Genomic DNA, 20,528 nt, shown 5'->3' with positions numbered 1-20,528 from the left:
GCTGTACGTGGCCTGTCTCCCCCCAACGGCGATGAGTATCTTCAACCCAACCGCTTCACCCCGATCCTAGCAAGGTTGATTTATTGTACGCGATTGATCTTGCTTGAATCGGTACTTCCTTGCCGTCCACATCACTATGTGGATATACCATCTCGTCCGCGGTATGGTCAACTGAAGGCGCTTAATGCTGTCCGCACTGAAAGCATGTGTGATGGTACACTGTCACCGATGGGCGAGTTCTTGAGCCTTTGTCCTATGGAAATGCCCTTCGGCGTTCACAGGGACCAGCGATACATTTCCATTGGAGTGACGATGGCGAGGTACTTTCCTGGGATGGCATACATCAACTGTCGATGGAGAACTTCCGCGGCCTAGCACGCACAGCACTGGAAGCGGCCATCGCTCGCTGCAAACGCTTGATGTATGAATGGGAGCCTGATGAGATTGACCTGAGACATATCCGAGACAGAATCTCTACGACGACACAGGGATACTCCTTTGTTACAGACCCAGCGAATGGTCTAGAGGGCCTACATCTGGACCTCTTTATGAGGGCATGTATCTCCCCTATCGATGGCCTATTGAAGACGCAGTCCAAGCGTGAAAGCACGTGGGACTTTCCATCGGCCCAGGCATATCTTGTTGCACATGATGATCTTCTCAGAACACTGATGGTACTTATGAACCTCGATGGTGGCCAGCAGTGTGTCCATCAACCAAGTAAAGCAAAATTTGGACCCTCTACTTGACTTGGTTGATGGGACCCCCTTGCTTTACTTGGTTTACTCGGTAGAGAGGCTTGCTTTGCTTGGTTGGTTGACGTTACTCGACTATTTTCCATTCCTCATGTGGCTCCGGTGGTAGATCTATGCTAACATACCGCTTCGAAGCAGGTGCTTTTGGCATTCAATCGCTGCTACAGTGTCCGAATTAAGTCGATTTCGTTCATCTGTGATGACCTTCTTTGTCTGTGAGAAAACGCGTTCACACTCGGCGCTCATTGCTGGGCAACTGAACAAGTCAAACGCCATCTTGGACAGGATGGGGTAGTCAGATGTATGGCGAACCCACCACTCCAGAGGATCCTCAACATCCAGATCAGCCTTATTAGTCCTGGCCATAAACTCATCCAGCTCAGATGTCAGTTTTGTCCGCTTCCCTCGAGTGGCTGACGCCGCAATGGCAGCAAGCCTCTGACGACGCTTACGAGCTTGCTGGAGTGGATCAAGCCTCGCCCCGTTATCAGCAACAGCCTCCTCCTCCTCCTCCTCCTCCTCCTGCTTCTGTCGTGCTCCTTCTATTAGGTCCACTTCCGCAGCTGCTTCCTCGTATTGTGCATAGGCCTCCCGCACCACTCTCTTCGCCCCGCTGATCCATTGCTTGTTGTGGCTCCATTCAAGCTCGAAGTAGGTAAATTTGTTTGCCGGATGCAGAGCAACTGCACATCGGTATGCAGGCGTGGCATCTGTGAGGCCAAAATATTCTTCAAGCTTGATGCGAGCAGCATCAATAGCATGGGCATAGTATGTTGACACCACGTCAGGGTGATCATCTGCAAACTTCCCAGCCTCCTGGAGCTTCTTGAAAAGGACATCAAGCGACTCGATCGTCTCGTGGAGGGAGCCATGCGATCCTTCTAGGCCAGCTTTGTTTGCCCGGCCTTCCATGCGCTTTGTTAGATCTTTGAAGGGCTTTAAGATATCGAGGAAGTGGCCCAGATCGGTCCAATCTTGTGGAGTAAGGATATCATGTGAGATATCATATTCTCCGTTGGTATGGTTGTAGTTGAGGAAGAATAGATCAATGGCGTGGCGGAGTTTCAGAGCTCTTTCAATCATGGAATATACAGAGTTCCAGCGGATCCCGCCATCGACCAGGACTCTAGTGTAGAGGTTCTCGATGCTGCCTTCGTCGTACGCCTGCAGAACGTACTGTTTCAGTCTCTCTCGTCGCTGGTCGCTTCTGTTGATCCACGTACAGAAGTTGTGGAGCTTGCCGATAAAGCTTTGCTTCCTCCATATCTCAAACCGCTCGTCATCAGATGCGCCACGGAGCCGTTGCTCCAGCTTGCTAACGCCCTGCCCAAAGAGGAGAGCTTTGACGATGAGATTCAGCATATGGCCGACGCACCGAAGGCGACTCTGGCGGTTGATTGCAGGGTACTGCTTTGCTAGCTCCTGAATGCATGTGTCATTATTGCTAGCGTTGTCCATCATAAAGAAGCCAATGACTTGGGAGATATCGTAGAAATCGATGACTGTTGACAGCACCTTGGCAATATTCTCGCCGGAGTGAGGGCCTTTCAGAGGGGGAAGATCCAGAAGAGCTGTCTGTAGCTTATGTCCTTCATCCAAGAAGTGAGCAACAACAGCTAGATAGTTTGTCCCTTCTTCAGATGTCCACGCATCCGTCGAGACGTGAATCTTGCTTGTGGTGAGATGGAGCTTTTCCCTCAGCCAAACACGTCTCCCAGCATCACCAAACCATTTCTCTTTGACCCAGCTACTAAGCGCTGACGGGCTCTTGGGCAGAATCTTGCCGCTGTCTTCCAGATAGTTGGTGAAAATCTCATAGGTGCGTTGATGGGTTGCTTGACGAAAGGTGAGATCAAGATCAATCACCCAGTCGGTAAAGTCGTCTTTAAATTGCAGGTCGTTGAACACCAACCGCCGCCCTCCGAGGTATGATGTGAGATTTGTTGCGCCCTTGGCTATGCTGAAGGGGTTGCATTCTGCTGCCTTGTAGCCAAATTCTTCCAGCCTGTGCTGATGTTTCAGATGGTATATAATGCTGGTCGTGCTCTCACTGGCAAAGAGTGCAGTATTGTGATGGCCACTAACGTGGCAGTATTTGCAGAGCCAGTACTTATTGTCTCCGTCCGTTGTAAGCTGTGCGCCGTGTCTGTAGATTGCTGAGGGTTGGGATTTGGAGTTGATGGTGCGCTTATGAGGCTGACGATATCGGATGGATGGCACTGGCTTCCCATCGTAACGGATTTTATCCCACTCGATAGGGAAATGACATTGAGACGCTTTTGGCACCTCTCTTTCGTGGGAAACGGTTGCGGGAGAAGCACCATGAAGTGGCACACTCGTTGGAGTTGAGACGGAGCTAGGGGTACTGGACTGAGCAGAATCGATCGGCTCAGAGGGAGTCCTAGGGGGTGTAGCCTTTACGAACCTTCCCCGAGGCTGAAACATTGGATATGAAGGCATTATTGACTTGGGATTGGACTGTGCGAGACTTTCTGGCAGCAAAAAGACATGGACAAATTGATCGGGCTGCAGCCTCCTGTCGCGACCAACAGAAAAAGGGGGTTTCGCAACGCCTTGCCTAAAACGGAAATGTAGTCGAGTAAGTCAAGTAACCCCGAGTAAGCGAAAGGGTCTTGCTTTGCTTGGTTGAAGACCATCTTTACTTTACTTGGTTGTTACGTAATCAACCAATCCCAACCAACCAAGTCAAGTAACTTGGTTGTTGGACACACTGGCAGCGACAATAGGGTTGAGCCTTTTACACTGCTATGGAAAAGTGATTGCCATCAACACCTACATCAGAGACTTTCTGCAATTGCCCCTGCAACGCCTCTTGCAGCAAGTCACTTCCGCTCGTTTCTCCTTCGAGATATCGGAACGTACCACTCTCGAATCAAGGCGACGGGAGCCGTCACCCCAGGCTGCCCCAGGAGCCGTGAGCCTGCCGTTATCCGTGCCAAGGCATATAACTGCAATAAAGAACTCTTCTCGGTTATGTACAGCAACTATCGTCTTTTCGGGTCTGGATACCTTCCTTTACTAGCGTTCGATGACGAGATGATCGACGATCTCTCTTCTTCTAGTCAGAGTCGCGAACGGGGCACCAGAACGCAGCTGTCCCGTGCCGCAATTCTGAAGGCCTGGAATGCGAATAAGCGACACCTGAGGTCTGTATCAGATCCAAAGATGCTGTCAAATTATGGAGTTCGAAAAGAGGTCACCTTGCGCTTCGACATCATACTGATGATGTGGGCCAACGGCTATTTCCAGGCTACACGTGAAAGCCACACCGGGCCACTCGATCGGACAGCCCCTCTTCTAGCGGAACCCAGTGTTCATTTGCCCTTTTGGACGATTCCTACTGAGGACATAAATGCAATGATCTTTACGCAGGCCGCTCGCTTTGTTCTTCCCCTGGACCACTTATTCTTCGAGGCCGGTACCGGCTTGACAGATCAGCCAGCACACTCCAACGTAGCAGAGCGTTACGTCCAGAGGATTCTCGGCTTTTACACAGCTCAGATGCTTTGTCGACTCTTAGTTCACAGCTTCATTGGCGAGAAAATGCTGAACTACGATCAGTGGATCTGGCTTTCGTGCTGGACGGTTCCCAACAGACCCTCCCACCGTCGCGAGGAGCTACTTGAACGGCAGGGTCTGGGACTAGAAGGTACTGTCATGACTTCTGGGATGCTATGGATCCCTCCCGCCAAGATGGACTGGCAGCGTGGCCATCTCGCACTCGATGTACTCGTTTACTTGTACATTCCGCGAAGCCCTTTACATCCTCGACTCGCCTCACAGGTTAATGTTCAAACCCTCACTGTGTCCAAAATCACGGTTGATATTTTTTTTCAGCAATGGCTCAAGGAAGCTCGGGCGGCATTCGACAGTGATCAGAATCAGAAAGCAGAGGAACTAGTGGAACGGGCGTTCTCTCTCGCAACGGAAGAAATTGCACGAGCATACCACCAACACATTTTGTTGAAGTTGCAATCGTACTGGGAACGAGATCGGCTAAGAATCGGTCAAGACAAACTGCCCTCCCTTTTACGGTTGCAAGAAGGTGTAGAGGAGTCGGCAACTGATGGCAGTCAGATTGTGACCGCTCAAACAATATGGGAGGTTTATGCCGAGGCATGGGCTCTCTATGCTCAACTCTACGCAGATACCGACCCAAATAAGTTACCGCGGGAGTTACCCTATTGGATGACTACACGAACGTACGTGCCGCCTCATGATGGTTGGTCGTCTTTCGTATTCCATCATCTCTTTCACCGAGCTAGCCCACCATCGTGGAATCATCTTTACTTCCTCCGACTCTATCGGACGTTCGAAGAGTCTTGGAAGGGAATTCAGCAATATGCAGGGCCATTCGATCGCCGGTTTCGTCATGTAGTTGGAAATTATATCATGGTTGCTTTCAACAGTAGTCAGAGAAACGAGGTCGGCACCTATCAGCACGACAAGTCTTGGTACCGGGGAAAACCAACATTCTTCAAGATCCAATTTTGGGCGCCATACTTTTCTCCACCAGAAGACAACGTTCGCATTCCATGGCAATGGGTCAGTGATCATGGAACCCGGCACCCAGACATTGCGCCAGACACTAAGTCCGAGTACATGACAGTGGAATACTTTCACTCCTTGGAAGGTGTGCTTTGCAGATTATGGTGGAAATGCATGTATGAGACGGACCAGCTGTGTGATACTGGACCAACGCGGCGGAATTTGATCTGCTCGTCTGTCCTTGAACACTTTTCGAGACTTGTAGGCCCACAATGGTATGCGGAACGTGGAAGTGGACGGCCCTATCTGCTACCTTGGCACCTGCCACGTTGGGAGGACAGGGAACGCGAGAGAGAGGATTTCTTACTTCTCCCCATTTCAGCCGGCACTGTGTTGAAGGAGTACGAAGAGACCAAGCACTCGCGACCGACAATGCTGCTACCTACCCGACATAACATGATGTGGTTGCTCAATGTCGTCGAATCCATCCCCGATCTCTCTGAATATACTCAGAAGCAAATCCAATGGATGGACAAGGTTCTCGACAATAATGTAGGCCAATTTGCCCTTCGCAGTCATCTGAGTGCCAAAGCTACAGCTACGGCTGAAGGCGATCAAGCCAATCCACTTCTGAGATCTTTCCTATCACAGACCAGGGCTCCTAATAGTGCAGACCATTTACACTATTAGTGCAGACTACAATCCAAGATCAATAATCAATCCACGACGGGCGTTCGTGGATTGACGACTAGGATGATGCGCCCCTTGAAACGAGCCTTGTTGATCCGGATCGCACCAGTGAATTGATCAGAAATATCCAAAACAAAGTGGTTGGCACAGCAACAATCATGGGTACCCTGGTTTTGTAACACCATGCCAACAACCTAGCGTACTTAGCGTCCACACCGGGCGTCCGTATTCCCTGCCCTGATCTGCAGTCTGCACTAATAGTCTAAATGGTCTGCACTATTAGGAGCCCTGTCACAGACAGAGCCTCCACAAAGGGTAGTTCGAAGTGATGAGCGCGCCTACAACACGGATGAAGGTGAAGAGGATGATGGCTTCATAGTACTCGATGAGGATGGTCGTTGTAGTGGTGAATCTTGTGATGAGGTCGATTGAGAGCTTCATATGTTGTCTAGAGTACGCTCCTAATCTCCTACCGGTATGATGTCGAATCGCCCTAGACCACGGGAGCAAGAAGACAGGATCGAAAGCGGCGAGCGAAGACGATGCATACTACCCTGTTTTCCGACTCGACTTCGTCAGTATCGTCGGCCGGCCACGTCGACCGATCTGTCGGTCCAGTCATTTCTTCGACAACATCACCATATCCCTACGGCACTGGCACGCGCCATATAGTGCGAAGCACGTACAGGGGATCCATTTCGACCTAGGCAGCCGTACCTTCCGCATCGCCACCGGCGCTACTCGAGAGGCCTGGTTCATTGTGATGCACCCGATTCAGAGGGTTTCCGGTGATGGCCCAAATAGTAATCCACATCGACGGCCTGACGCGACACAAAAAAGGACTGCTCTCACACACGGTCGTGCTGTAGTGCTTGCATCATACATCAAAGACATCTTCCTCCGCGGAGAGCTTCTCGGCGAAGGGATCGAGCCGAGATGGGCCCTCGGAGGAACAGATACACAAATGATCGCGTTTGATAAATGGGTCATATTTCAGACTCGCTTCATGGAAGGCTGGGATGGACTTGTCGAAAAGCTTTCCGACGCTGGCGACAGTTTCTGGCTGGACCATCAACCTGCCTTCCATGCGTATGACTATGGCGCGAACATCGAGATCGAAGTCACTGAAGAAATAGCGAATCTCGAGCAGGAAACTCTCATCACACCGATGTATCACGACGACATAGAAGATGACAGCGACCGGTCCAACAACGGAGATGACGATGATTGGGGGATGCAGGGACAGGGGCCAGAGGAGGGAGAGGAACACCCCAACGCTGCAGAGGGCAGTCTATTCCTGCCGATAGAGGCTAGCAACGCCGCTCTACCATCACCATCTCTTCGCCTCAGCCACAGCGAGGAAGGTCATGGCGAGGAGTTCGAGTCATCTGTTGCCGTCGAGACTAGCCGTGTGACTACATCACACCCACCGGGAGGCGATCATCATTATGAGGGCGAGGAAGGGGAAAGGGAGGACGAAGGTGACGAGGACGAGGACGAGGAGCGGCGGCAAGAGGAGAAGTTCGAAAGGTGGATGAGTGGGGCTGAGAACGCCGACATATCCCTTTTGTCTGACGTTGATGAAGAACAGCCGCAACAGGAAAGGGAGGAAGAGGACGAGCTGTCCCGCCAGCATTCGGAAAGGGACGGAGATGTCGAAGATGAACAAGGAGACACATCGTCGCCGAGCACCCCTCCGCCGTCAGCATCATCATCAGGCTACCATGGAGAGCACGATGCTTTGTATGGTGCTGGCTTGAGGCGACTTCGTGAGGCCCTCGAGGCCAAGTACAACCTCGACAACATCAGTTATGTCTCCTATGCTCTAGCGGTCGACGTCCACTGCACCGCAGCAAGGACGCATCCAGGTGAAGGAGCTGGTCCTGCAGTATGCCTGCTTGCTGATCGCAATCGGGTGGCCGGTGAATTCTACGGAAGCAACTACACCTTCTATCCGCTTGGCTTTCATCCTGCGTATGGGAACTTTAGCTCGGATCGTCCACCCGCCTTCTTGGACAGTAACCTATTCACTGTCATGAAGGAGAACATGAGCCACCAGAATCAAGGCGCCGATGTGCTTTCTTTCGGTTTCTTCCAAGGGTATTCAAACCTCAAGCGGTCAATCCGCCACCGACCCGATGACCTGCTCGCCAGCCACGGTCTCGCAACAGGTGCACTCACCATTCCGTCAACAGAAGCTCAACGCACAGCTCGCCTTAAAGGCAAACAGCAACGCTTGCTAGCTCAGCTACGGGGGCAGCTTACACCCGACAACCCTGGTGCGTCGACACCCTTCGCACGGGAACGCCAGAGAATCGAGGCGGCCGTGCAGGCAAAGGAGTATGCATTCCGGTTCGAGCAGGTGATATCAATCGACGCTCCACGGCTCGTGCGCCAGCGCAGGAACTTTCACACTGTGCTGCAGCCCATCTTCCAGCTCATGCGACTCTTCCTCAAAGAGAAGCAGCTCTATGCCGGTGTTATGCGACGGTTCCCTCCGGAGATCTTTCCGGGTATGCTCGTAGCCTTTGCCAAGGTCCTGGAGGCGGCTATGGCTGAGATGGACTGTCGTTTCCGGGAGGGAGGGTCGAAAGGATTGGGCATGGCCCTCTCAGAAGGCGTCGCTGCTCTCGATCGGCTAGGAAATTTTTGCTTCACGGGCGATCCGAGAGTACTGCCCTCCAAAGTCATGAGGCTCCTAGGGACGATGGATAGCCTACGGACGTGCGGGTGGCCATTCATATCGCCGCGGATGCTCGACATCCGGGAAGGACGAGGGCTTGTCAACCTGGTAGGGTGGCCTCAGCTGAGCAACGGGCGGCCTGTTCTGATGCATGTTGCATCGCTTGAGTATCACTACAACCGCTCTGTGGCAGCCAACCGCCACAGTCAACTCTGGTTCGCCGAGCTTGGAGGCCGATCGATAGATGGGGTGCATAGAATGACCTCGTTCCTGAACGAGGTATTCCGAGACCTGTGGGTACCGGAGACGGTCGCCTTTATCTGTCAACAAGTTCGTCGTGGTCTTAACCGCGGCCTCCGCAGTGGTGGTGGTGGTGGGTCACGAAACGACGGCGATCTGAACAATGCTGGTAGCCGGGCGATGGTGGCGTTGGTAGCATGGGAAGAGGGGGACACTCCATTCAAATTATCGTATGTCTATCATTCTGCACCCCTGCTATCCCCTTCACTTCCTTCCGATGATGATCGGGCGAGAGCTATGCTGACCATAGGCGCGATTTTACGTTTTCTGATCGCAGACGTTTTGAGAAGCTTTCGGCTGAAGTTCTCAAATTCGATGATCGGTCGATCGACGATTCCAAGATAGTGTTGAAGACACGACGAGACTTTGCTGAGGAGGTGTACGTAGCATTGATGGAAGGCGGTAAGAAAGGCCACGCAGGAGTAGAATCCATTGCACCGACTCGTTCAACTTGGCCTTCTATCCTTCGGGCCGCCATCGAGCACACTAGAGGAGGCTTCGCAACGAGGGCGCAGTGGGTTTCAGGCATCGCGGCCGCCATGGTGTCTACGAAGATTGAGTGGGTTCCTGGTTCTCATCGTCGAAGGTTGACACATCAGCAAGTGGTACAGCTTGTCGGAGCGGCAACACCAGCAACTGTGCTTGCAGCACGGCCTAATAGTCTTAAGCGACGAGCATTAGAGGCAGAGGCTCGCATGGCAGCCGAGCCAGTCGACGGCAAGCGAGCGAGAATACGGCAGCGGATTGACCTTGGCTACGAGATCCCGTTCAAACAGGTCCCCGATATCGTGCACAGGGGCTTCAACGAGCTGCAACGTCTGTTCGCCAAAGGAGATCAGCGTGTGCTATCTCACTATTGCGTGGCGTACTGCTGTCTAGCAGACTGTCTCGGGGACCCGTTATGTGATCTCATGCTCATCCTGACCTTGACTATCACGGCATCGAGTGCAACCCCAGAGGTTCAACCCAATACAAAGGTCTTTAGCGTGACGACCAAGCGGAGAGATCCGGCTCTTTTGGCAGCAAACATGGTCACGAGAATGCTCTGGTTTCTGCGGCCGAAGGAATTTCCGTGGGAGAAAGATGACGGGCAAGTGCTACGAGTCTCTGAGATGACAAAGAAGATTGGTAAGCTATTTCACAATCAGATCACACCCGAAAGATATTGCCTCTACGACGTGGTCCGCATACTGAAGCTGATCGTTCTGTGAATTGCAGAGCACAAGGGAGTCAATAATCGACTGCTTCGAGAATTAGGGTGGATCCAGGTCAAGGGCAGTCGAGATAGCCCGCGAAATTGTGAATCGCGTCTCGCGCCAGAAGAGGAGCTCTATAAGCTTCGTAGAGACCTCCTGTTTCTTAGGAAGGAACCGAGAAACTTTATTGGGTGTATCTTCAAGAGTAACCAGCAAGAATGGGTGGATAGGTGCTCGGCTATCATTCGAGACAGGTAGTTGAACCAGAAATAAAATTCTCAATGAACTAGATGGGATATACTTCGGTGATAATGTACCAGTCAAAACGTACAATACCCAACCCAGCGGCGCTTACATACATGCCTTGCGAAACCCTAGAAGAGACTAGCGAGCGGCCCTATGCCGCCGACTTTACACTTCTTATGAGTGAAAAAAACCCCCAATGCCCGAGTCCCGCCTCTTTCTCTGTGTCTGTCGAGGATCATTGCCATCATTCTGTCGGATAGTCTTTCTAACCCTGCGAGAAGCCTCCTCCTCGGCAGTCCTTTCTTGCTCCGCCCCCTTAGCTTGTGCTTTTGTGAGAACATACCCACGATGGATTGAAACCCATGATGATGAGTTTGCGCCGTCGCCGTCTTGGGCTTGCTCAGGATTTGTGGCTAGAAATGCCGGCCACGCGACTTCTTTGAACTCTTCCTTCGTCAGCACTTCAGGACGGGGTTTAGGTTGCTGTTGAGTTTGGCGGCCGTTTTTCTGTTGCTGTGTCGTCGACTGAGTAGACGGCGATGGGTTGGGCTTTGTGGAGGTTTGGGGCCCTGACGACGGCAGCGGCTGCCACTCCTCGGCAAAATCGAAAGAGAAGCTGGGCCTGACTCTCTCCTCCAGCTGCTGGACCTGCGACCAACCGTGGCATATTTCGTCAGAGACTAACTTTAGGCGTGATTCGAACTCCCCTCGTCGCGAAGAGGGCATTAAAACGCCTAAGACATCTGACACGTGTGTAACGACGGACTTGACTGCAGCTTCTTGATTTTTTCTCTGCCTGTCGGGAAGAACCCTCAGCAAGGCAGCACGGACATACATCTCCTGAAGATAATTCTGGGTACCGAGACGACCTAAAACATCGTCGAGCTCGCTGTCCTGGGCGGTGTGAGTCGGTCTAAAGATGTAGTCGGCAAGTGCTTCACCAAAGATGACAAGGCCGGCGACGATCCTCATCCGCTTGGCACCTGGCGAGTTGGAAGCCGGGAGCGGAATTCGTTGCTGGCTTGATACCCGCATCCGGAGCTCTATCCATGTTGCGGAGTCTGCAAGGCAAGCATCGTCGAGGTCGCCACGGAGGAAAACCTCCATGTGTTTTAAGGCAAGGTCGAAGAAATTGGCCAACAGATTCTGGCTACGGGTTGAATTTAGCAATAGGCACGAATTATGAAATACAGAAAGACGGCCTCTTCATATCTGCGATGCTCAGATTGCCACTTGTTCTCGGACCTTGTCAGTGCTTGGATGTTTTGATCGTAGGCAGATTCGAGCTGATTGATCTTTGCGTTGAGTTCTTTATTCTCCTGGCACATTGCCTTGAGGCGGCTGAAGTCGCCTCCAGCACAGAACTCTTGGATAAGCGAGAGGAAGCTGTCTACAGGGTTTTCCGGGCCTTCAGAAGGGGACGAAACGTTATTGGGTTCCGGGGGTGGCTTGTCAGCTGCCGACGGCATCACCATAATTGGGACAGAAGTCGGAGACTTTTGCGGTTTCATTGTATGGCTGCAATTTTGACAAGAGCTGCGATAGATGGATGGATGGGGAAGGTTTTAGGCAGCAGAAAGCGCGACCGCGTGACAATTTATACGTCAAGTCGGCCAACTCATCAGGCCGCATAAGTGGGTTCACATCATACATATGATTGACTGTATTTTCGAAGACTGTTGGTCGGACAGGCAGTTCGACAGCCTCGTTTTACGGAGGGTGCAGGTGCAGCAGAGGTTAAGAAGACGAAATGGGAGCTTAGAGGGTGGAGGGGGGATCGCGCTGGTTGGCTGCGACAGTGGGCGGGTTGGGATGACCGTGCAGGGGGGTCAGTCGGAAGAACCAGGCCAAGCGCTTGCCAGCACATCAAGTTCGTTCCCCATCGTCAATACTGGACGGACGATGAGCGGAATACCTCTGTGTGAATCCAGCCCTAAGTATTCCTAATAGAGGGTTGGGGGTGGTAGCATTCCATCTGGCCTCTACGAGAGATATCCTTTATAGGAACTTTAGCAGGGTAGCCTACTTTACCCTATAGTAGGTTAAGTTAATTGTATTCAGTTTGCCTTTGTGATGATAATAATTGTCTTAGGCTTTTATTTTGTTAACTCCAGTAAGTAATTGCAGCTTAGGTCTTCAGGGCCACAACCAAGATCTCATATCTTCTGTAGCTTCATCAGGTCCTCAGATACTTAATGGTATAGGAGCGCTTTTTTTTTCTTCAAGTTGAATCTGTATTCCTGATACAGCTCATGGTTATACAAGAAGGATTCATGGTAAATCAGTACCAGAGCACGGTCCAGCGTTACACTTTCCTCTTTTGTATTAGTACAGCGTTACACCTTCCTAATCAAGTTAGTGGGCTCTCAGAAGTCTAAACTTCCATTGCTGAGGAGAGTCATTAAATGTTACCGGTAGTTATGAAAACAACAATGAACGTTCGATTTGTCGACGATCCGGAACGAGACCCGGCCGTGCTGCACCGACGTCGTTTGCAAGCAAAGCGCACGCAGAGCTACCGGCGGCGCAAAAAGGCGAACCGACACATCCAGGTCACCTATGATCAGGCCGAGTTGTTGCCCGAAACAGTGGAGTCAGAATCGGAGAGCGAGCAAACGGGACCAGACGTCGGGGAGTTTAGACAAGATGAAATACCTTCTGATGTCATTTCTATTGGCCCTAGCCCGAGCGACGACAATCTCGACCTGGATGATATTGAGCCGGCCTATTACGAAGAGGAATCAGTCAGCGTCCCCTATGCTGAGGAGCATACAGAGTGTCAGAATTCGGAATGCTATGCTGACGTGCAAGCGGATCCTTCCGATGACAACATGTGGACAGATGTGCAATATGTTACACAGAAGTTTATCCAGCAGTTTCTGGTTGGAATCCGTGGTTGCAGCGCTCAGGAGCATCGAGAAGCTCTTGCTACGCACATCAAAGCTCAGGGCACGTACAATCATCATGGCCTTGATCAACTATTTCCCCGCGATATGCCTCATACACTCGATAAAGAGCATTTTTTTACCCACGAAACTTCTAACGAGGGAGTGAGTATGAGTGTTCCTCGATGGCAGGAGTTATTCTCTGGCTACACGGCCCAGCAGTCAGACGGCAAGCCCAAGCAGGCTTGCCTCCACACTCATCACACGAACCATACTCCTCCAACCCTGTCCTTCGATATCGATAGCTTGTTGGGCTTCGTGACATCTCCTGGAGCAGCCACTCACGGTATCAGGTTTTATTCTGCGCCTCAATATCGTCAGAATATTTCTACGGATGTTCACCTGACTTTAGATCGCATGAATCCAGATCCAGAGCGACCCCGACTGATTCCGTCACGACTAAGAGACGTGCCGCATTTCATATTCGCGAAGGTTGAAGGAGCTGATTTCATCAACTTACACCTATTCTTTCCACATTTGCCATGCTCCTATAACTTCAATCGGTTGACTGACGAGCAGTTCTCGCGGTGGTTTGATGATATCTTCTATCCCGCTGTTCGTCAAGTTTATGACGTTGATCAACTCCAGCACCTGCCGGCAAGTTATCGTCATGCATTAGCTACCTGCCGTGCTCCCCGGGTGGAGGATCGTCTGCTCGAGACCCCTAGTTATCGGACCCAACTACAGATGTCCTATTTCCTGTCACCGCAAGGCTTGAATCAACTATGGGACCATGTTCTCACCGCGGTACGCTAACTAGGATTGTAAGACTTTCGCGATCCAGAGCTCTTCATTGAGGCAAAAGGCACCAAACTTCTGTTCAAATACCCGGATGCGCCATCTGATCTACTTGCGGTCATGGAGAACTTTGACTGTAAACTCCACCGCGTTCTGGACTTCTCTTACATATGCAGTGACCGGTTGTACATCGATGTGGGCAAAGAGACCTGCCCACCGCGCAGCGGCCTAATAGCACGAGACAGCAATGTTTCGGCACGAGAAGCTCAGACGTACCTCTGGCGACGTTGTTGCATCCGCCATCACCTCAGCCAGCTTTACGACGGGAATGTTCCAAAGTCTGGCCAAAACTTCTACCATGAGTCAATGCTTCGCGATGCAGGTAGCATGACTACATTGACGCCTCCAAGCTCTCGACTTCGTCGCGGAGGCATCCTGTATGGCCAAATGTACAGTCTCACCAAGGAGATCATAGACGCCGCTCGCACGTTTCCATTTCAGAATCCAGATCTACGACACTTGGCATTGGATCCTCAGCTCCGCAATGGTGTGCAGAGCATTTGCGGCAAGCCAACATTGAGCAAGAGTATCACAGATCGAGCGTATATGGCCAGCAAGCGCCGTTGTCACTATGGCCTAACAGATTCTAAGCAACGATCCTTCGGTGTCCGGGAGGAATATCGTATTTCGTGGGTCTTGTTCCAAAGCGTCCTGACAGTCCTACGCTCTCTGACCCCCGAAATCCGCTCCATCAAGCCACCAGGGCCTCTACCTTATTTGTGGGCAGTTCGCAGTCATGTTTTTGTTGATTTCGTCTGGCACAACATCAACAAGTTTACGACCGGGTTTGAGCTGGTCCGAGCCCAGTGTTCCCCAGGCCTGACGACATGGGAACAGACTAAAATAATGGACATGTTTCTCCGATGTCTCCGAGTTGCAGTTGGGGGACATGATTACTCCCGAGAAGAGGCGCTATGGTGGAGTAGACGGGAACTGCCACAACCAGTGGGATCGCCACAAGTGCGTCACGGCCTTGGCTTTAGTCAAACATTAGAGCAGTATGGCTACTGCTGGATTGAGCCTCGTATAGACTGGGCTCTATTGAGGTTCCTTCCGAGCATTACCGATTCAGTCTTATTCGGGAATGGCACGCTCCAACAGCGATATCTAAAAAGCGGTGGCCATGTTAAGCATTTTTTTGACCTCAGTCGCCGTGCTGACTTGGGCCTCGAGTGGCTCCGGAGGTATCCTAAGGAAGATGTTATCACCGATCAGATTGTGTCATGGCTTTGTCACATTTGTCTACGGCAAATGAGGGTTGACGTTCTGCATTCTATTCAGCGCGACCTCCGCCCTAAGGCTCGTACTGCGATCCTGGACGATCATGTCCATTTCTGTCGCAAAGGTCTTTCAGCTGCCTTGATCAATGGTATGACTGCCGTATCAGGTAATCGTGCGAATTTCAAGAGCCCTCATGAGGCTGCTCAAGCGTTATTCGGGTTTAATGATGGTCGGCTGCGAGACCATTGGGAAAATAAGCCATTTCGGAAGCTTCATCAGTGGATATGTGCCGCATTGCAGCAGATTCCAGCGGAGCGTAGGCTATCACAGGTATTCGCACGTCGACTTCAATGCTACCTTTTTGCTTACCATTGGGTGTTGCCATATCCTTCGCCAGGAGGACTAGCGCCGAGGACTAAAGATGGCAATCGCCGGTGGTTTTCGATAGATATCCAAGGCGAAATCGGACTCACTGTAGAGAACGCTTCTTCGGAAAGCTGGTGCTGGGCGAGGAACCGCTGGCGGCCGGGATACCCTGCACCCGTCCCTCAATACCTCGATTGGAGCCAGGATCAATGGCAGTCTTGGATTGATCGTCAGATCGGCCAAGCGTTGCCATACGAGGCATTGAAAGTCCGCCTCGATCAGGAGAACCCTGTCTCCGGCACATCAGAGAAATCAACCAGCATACGGCGGAATCCTTTACGGAGTACTCGTCACTCTGTTATTCAGGATTCAGGGAATAGTCATGATATCAACTCCTCGATCTCAGATCCATGTGGTGTTGAAAGCGAAGGGCACATATTGACGAGTACCCGAGTAGTAATTCCAAGCCAACTGCCACCTGAATCTGACTTTCAATTATATCAACAGGTCGAGCGGCACATAACAAGTTTTCGGAAACATATTGCATATGGATGTGGACAAGCTTTTAAGTCGCAACAAGTCGCTATGCCTCGGTCGATACGTGAAGATATGATAAGCTACCGTGCACCGCCACCGACTTTACAACCGCGACTTGCCCCGAGGCCACTACTACCTAAACAAGTGCCCCTTGTTCCGGAATCACAAATTACCTCAAGACTACCCCGACCAACTTTGCAAATACATCAGATGACTTACACCAACCAACAACCTCGCCGCACAGAAAATAGACATCTACCAGCTCGCAAACGAGGCCGACCTGCAAAGTATGCAAATCGAGAAGAAAAGGCGGCGGTTGATGTTGTCCGAAGACGAGCCAGAAAACGAGCCCAGCGGCAAATGGCTCTTGATCAATGCGCAGAGGAGATTCCTCGATTCTACCAAGTCACCTGGGTTGAATATGATATAAATGACAGGAACTCTAGAGGCGACAATCAACCAATACGTGTAAGAAATTAGGTAGATGTCGTAAAGAGAAGGAAACGACGTCAGCGTGGTAGGCCTCGAAAATATCCCACATCTGAAGCCAAGGCCGCGGTGGATGCAGAGCGGAGACGGGTGAGGCGGCAGCATGCGGCCCCTGTGCAACGCGATACGGTACATGCCAACTTGTATAACTCAGTTTTTCCCCTAGAACCAGTGGGAGGTGCCGGGTGGGTGAACGTATTCAGCGGCTCCTATTCTCTGGCTAATCCCACTGGTGCGCCGGGACCGGACAACACGGATATCTCACAGTTCCTACCCACGGTCGATTCTCAACCATTAGAAGATATTGAAGAGCAGGCTATGCCCGATGTTGGTATTGATACATATGCTGGAGAGTCGGTATCCATTTCAAATCATAATAGCCCTGATCCAGACCCAGCCATTACCTTCGACACGACCTCGTATACCTCACCCGAGGCAGAGGATGACGAGCAAGATCCGGTCAGACACCTTGCGCACGAGTTGACAGAGCAACTGGCAAAATTCCGAGGATGCTGCAATGACTGCCACCAAGAAGCAGATTGTGAACGATCGGATGACCCAAACGAACACATCAGTCTCGCAATGTATCTGGAATTTGCACCTGAGCTGGGTCCTGACATTCTTGGCTCTTCAACTATAGCACACCAAAAAGATGACCTAGCTGGAAAGCTCGATGCTGCAACCCGAAGAGAGATGTTCTGTGGTATCGGCCCCAGAGACGAGATACCTCGTATTTGCTTAAGAGAAGACGATGGGGTTACAGATGATGCCGGGGTTTCCTTTGATGTGGATAGCATCATAGCCTTCCCAAGTTGCCTCGCGGTTGCCAAGCAGGGCATTCGATGGTCTCCTACCCAGATGACTGTCTCTGATCTTCAGTCTGATCTTCACCTCCGTTCAAGGCCGGTCACTTACCTCGATGCAACTGGAATACAACATCAAGTACACCGACCTGTCCACCAGATTCCTCATTATACCTTCGGCCGTGTCGTTGGATTGGAGGATGTATCTCTGTACTTTCTATTTCCCAACCTGTATCGAGAGGAGCAGAAGTGCAGCCGGCTTCGAGATGAAGACTTTCAGTTATGGACGGACGGCATTCTCTTCCCGGCAATATACAAATGCTACAGCAGCGCCCATGTCCAGCATTATCCGTCGAGCTATGACCACAGTCGCTATAACTCTACCGCTCGTGGAGTGGAAACCCTTGCTCAGCGTGTACATCCAGTAGCACGGGAACAACAATTAGTGTACTTTCTACCACCAGAGGCACTAGCCGAAGTTTGGGCCAATATCCTCGCCACTGTTCAAGAACCAGGGTTCCAACAGTTCCAGGATGTGACTATCCTCCTTCAAGCAAAGAACCTCAAGGTCCTCACAAAAGACGTCACTTGGGAGAAAATGGTATCACGCTTCAAGGGGTATTGGGTCAAAGCTATTGACGAGAGCTACATTACCCCAGACTTCTATCTTGATATCGGAAAAGAAACTTGCCCTCGACAGGCATCGCAAGTTGTACCTTGGAGCCAACTGGCGGCTGAGGCTATGGATGATCTAAGAGACAAACGAGCCGAATCGCTGATATACAGGCGATGCTGCTTGGAGTCATATGCCTTCCAGGCCCAGCACGGGTCGGCTGATGAAGCGAGCCAGAAACAAGTCTTTTATCCCTTCAGTATGCTTCAAGATACCGGAAGCTTGACTATTGAGACTGGAAAGCGTTCTTCACGCCGTCTTGCTGGCCTTCTCTACTCTCAATTCTATCCCAGTGTCAAGGAAGTTTTCGCGGCAGGGAATGTGTATCCATTCACAAATACAGCCATTGAGACGCTTGCCCTTGACAAGAAGTTAAGAAAGACATGGGAACTCGTTGGAGGTGGTCTCAGCCATCAGCCAGCTGCATTGATCAAGGCATATCTATACACAAAGCTCCGATGCCACTATGCGTTGTTGGGATCTATGCAGAAGTCCTTTGGCATCAGAGAAGAGCACCGTGTTTCCAAGGAGCTATTCTACGCGATTGATAGCCGAATGCGCTCCCGAGAGCTCCACAACATGCGCTTTGTCGTACCCACCAACGATAATTCCCCATACTATAGTTTCACGACCGATACTTTGCTTCGATGGCTGCGGTGGAATATCAACAAGTTCTGTGTCGGGTTCGAGATGGTATACAGCTTTCAGGACCCGCATTTTGTGACTTGGGAGCACACAAGAATCATGCTTATGTTTCTTCGCTGTCTCCAATTCTCTTACTCGGGTGGATTGATACAGAAAGTCGGCGGTTGCTGGCAAGATATACGACAGCGACCCGATCCAAGTCAGCCAAACGGACTTCGCCGATACGAAGGTCTCGGGTTCAAACGCACAATGGAGGTGTACGGCTATGCTTGGTTTCTTGACAAGATCGACTGGAACACGCTCACTTTCCGGCAACCCCATGCGGCCTATATGATGTTCAACAACCCATCCATGCAGACAGTTTACCGCGCTCGGTACCACCAAGTACGAGATGTACGGATCGACTTCATTCGAGTGGATAAGGCTTACCAATGGATGCTCGAGTTCAGTGCTATACCTATGTGCCTCAACCTCTTGGAGAATTACCTTCGAGAGCTCTGCTTGTGTGCCTTTCGAAAGGACGTCTTCTTTCACGTCAAGTCAGCTCTGAAGCCAGAGTATATGGAGGCTGCATTAGCAGGAGACATTCCCCTCTGCTATGATAGTGTCAACAATGCCATGCTCAAAGATTACCAGCCACTTCAGCTTGCGCAAGGAAACAGGTTGGCAGTGAAGGATGTTCACGTGTTATTTGCTTGGCTTTGGAAATCGAAGGATGACCATTTTGAACGGCAGGGGTGGAATGAGAAGCCATACCGTATGCTATTCCAGCAGAGCTTCCATGCCATCAGGACCGCACGAGGTAAATCTGGCGCACGGAGGTGGCGGCAAGAGCTGAAAAGGTCATTCCTTGGAAGCCATTGGATTCTCCCATATCCACATAGCCGGGGATTCATGCGTAAGGAGAAGGAGGAAAAACAGTTCACATGGTGGCCCAGTTTGCATCAAGGACTCATCAGACACTACGCCAAGTCCCGACAGACTGGAACACTTGCCCATCCACTGCCAGCATCCAACATCGCAAATCATCCTATTGACGGCTGGCAACTAGCAGGTTCTCGGTTTTCCAGGAGCTATATGCCCTATGTCATACAACCTGAACAGGAGCTAATTCGAATGCCTGAGAATGAGCTTTATGCCCAATTAGTTGATCTTCGGGAGCAAGCATCAGCTGGGCTGCCTCGAAGGCCTTCTACAACACCTATGCTGGAATTGGATAACTCCCCTGAGAGATATTACTTTCCTAAGAAATGGTGCCAGATACGGCAAATAGAGGTCGCGAAAACATTCGAGGAATGTGACGCGGTTAATGAGTGTGTCTGGTTTTTGGAAAAGGGGTTAGAGACATACGAACATCTCCGACACCGTCAACCAAACCGACGCAAAAGGCGTCGAAATCGCGCTACAACCCAACTAGATAGTGATTCGGATTCGGTCTCAGGAGGGGATGAAACCGAGGCTACCTCGGACGAGGAGAGCCTTGTTGTCATGCGAAAGAAGCAAGCACAGATCGTGCGCAATATGGAGTCCCGAGTACATGAGCTCATTGGAGAGTTCAAACGAAAGTATCCGCAATGGCAGAAGGCTTATAACCCTGTTTTAAGAGAGCTTAATTACCGTCTAGACAGAGTTGAATAATGGATAGTAGGGTAGTAAATATGTAAAGTGTTCA

The 20,528-nt window shown here is 51.1% G+C and overlaps 9 protein-coding genes across 9 annotated transcripts; 8 read left to right on the top strand and 1 right to left on the bottom strand.

Annotated features, from left to right (window-relative positions):
* Positions 1-320: 320 nt before the first annotated feature.
* On the top strand, positions 321-764 carry BGZ61DRAFT_462950 (uncharacterized protein). The gene has a single exon (XM_046247368.1). It carries the CDS (start codon positions 354-356, stop codon positions 747-749), a length of 396 nt encoding a protein of 131 aa, XP_046096490.1. The 5' UTR covers positions 321-353; the 3' UTR covers positions 750-764.
* Positions 765-3,509: 2,745 nt separating this feature from the next.
* Positions 3,510-5,954, top strand: BGZ61DRAFT_368316 (uncharacterized protein; the record flags this gene model as incomplete). Its single annotated transcript, XM_046241878.1, has 1 exon — positions 3,510-5,954. A coding segment is annotated over one exon (2,445 nt), but the record flags the coding sequence as incomplete, so codon positions are not given.
* A 484-nt stretch (positions 5,955-6,438) lies between these two features.
* Positions 6,439-8,655, top strand: BGZ61DRAFT_297093 (uncharacterized protein; the record flags this gene model as incomplete). The annotated part of the gene is made up of 2 exons (XM_046238641.1): positions 6,439-7,350; positions 7,414-8,655. Coding segments are annotated over 2 exons (2,154 nt in total), but the record flags the coding sequence as incomplete, so codon positions are not given.
* Positions 8,656-8,706: 51 nt separating this feature from the next.
* Positions 8,707-9,470, top strand: BGZ61DRAFT_299887 (uncharacterized protein; the record flags this gene model as incomplete). Its single annotated transcript, XM_046238673.1, has 2 exons — positions 8,707-9,107; positions 9,215-9,470. Coding segments are annotated over 2 exons (657 nt in total), but the record flags the coding sequence as incomplete, so codon positions are not given.
* Positions 9,471-10,553: 1,083 nt separating this feature from the next.
* On the bottom strand, positions 10,554-11,854 carry BGZ61DRAFT_485146 (uncharacterized protein; the record flags this gene model as incomplete). Its single annotated transcript, XM_046249678.1, has 2 exons — positions 10,554-11,529; positions 11,625-11,854. 2 exons carry the CDS (start codon positions 11,852-11,854, stop codon positions 10,554-10,556), a joined length of 1,206 nt encoding a protein of 401 aa, XP_046096486.1.
* A 1,287-nt stretch (positions 11,855-13,141) lies between these two features.
* BGZ61DRAFT_299283 (uncharacterized protein) lies at positions 13,142-13,306 on the top strand (the record flags this gene model as incomplete). Its single annotated transcript, XM_046238669.1, has 1 exon — positions 13,142-13,306. A coding segment is annotated over one exon (165 nt), but the record flags the coding sequence as incomplete, so codon positions are not given.
* Positions 13,307-13,376: 70 nt separating this feature from the next.
* BGZ61DRAFT_143627 (uncharacterized protein) lies at positions 13,377-14,491 on the top strand. The gene has a single exon (XM_046237306.1). It carries the CDS (start codon positions 13,436-13,438, stop codon positions 14,078-14,080), a length of 645 nt encoding a protein of 214 aa, XP_046096484.1. The 5' UTR covers positions 13,377-13,435; the 3' UTR covers positions 14,081-14,491.
* On the top strand, positions 14,408-15,229 carry BGZ61DRAFT_299939 (uncharacterized protein; the record flags this gene model as incomplete). Its single annotated transcript, XM_046238674.1, has 3 exons — positions 14,408-14,609; positions 14,850-14,928; positions 15,049-15,229. Coding segments are annotated over 3 exons (462 nt in total), but the record flags the coding sequence as incomplete, so codon positions are not given.
* Positions 15,230-17,053: 1,824 nt separating this feature from the next.
* Positions 17,054-20,494, top strand: BGZ61DRAFT_562691 (uncharacterized protein; the record flags this gene model as incomplete). The annotated part of the gene is made up of 2 exons (XM_046255861.1): positions 17,054-18,974; positions 19,086-20,494. 2 exons carry the CDS (start codon positions 17,054-17,056, stop codon positions 20,492-20,494), a joined length of 3,330 nt encoding a protein of 1,109 aa, XP_046096482.1.
* Between the last annotated feature and the right edge of the window lie 34 nt (positions 20,495-20,528).

Source organism: Ilyonectria robusta (genome assembly GCF_021365365.1).
Source record: "Ilyonectria robusta strain PMI_751 chromosome Unknown BGZ61scaffold_34, whole genome shotgun sequence".
In the NCBI taxonomy this organism is placed as follows: Eukaryota; Fungi; Ascomycota; class Sordariomycetes; order Hypocreales; family Nectriaceae; genus Ilyonectria; species Ilyonectria robusta.
This window is presented reverse-complemented; position numbering and strand designations above follow the sequence as displayed.

Bases quoted from the DNA above. Each gene is read 5' to 3' on its own strand.
- BGZ61DRAFT_462950 (XM_046247368.1), top strand. From the start codon at position 354: ATGGAGAACTTCCGCGGCCTAGCACGCACAGCACTGGAAGCGGCCATC.
- BGZ61DRAFT_143627 (XM_046237306.1), top strand. From the start codon at position 13,436: ATGAGTGTTCCTCGATGGCAGGAGTTATTCTCTGGCTACACGGCCCAG.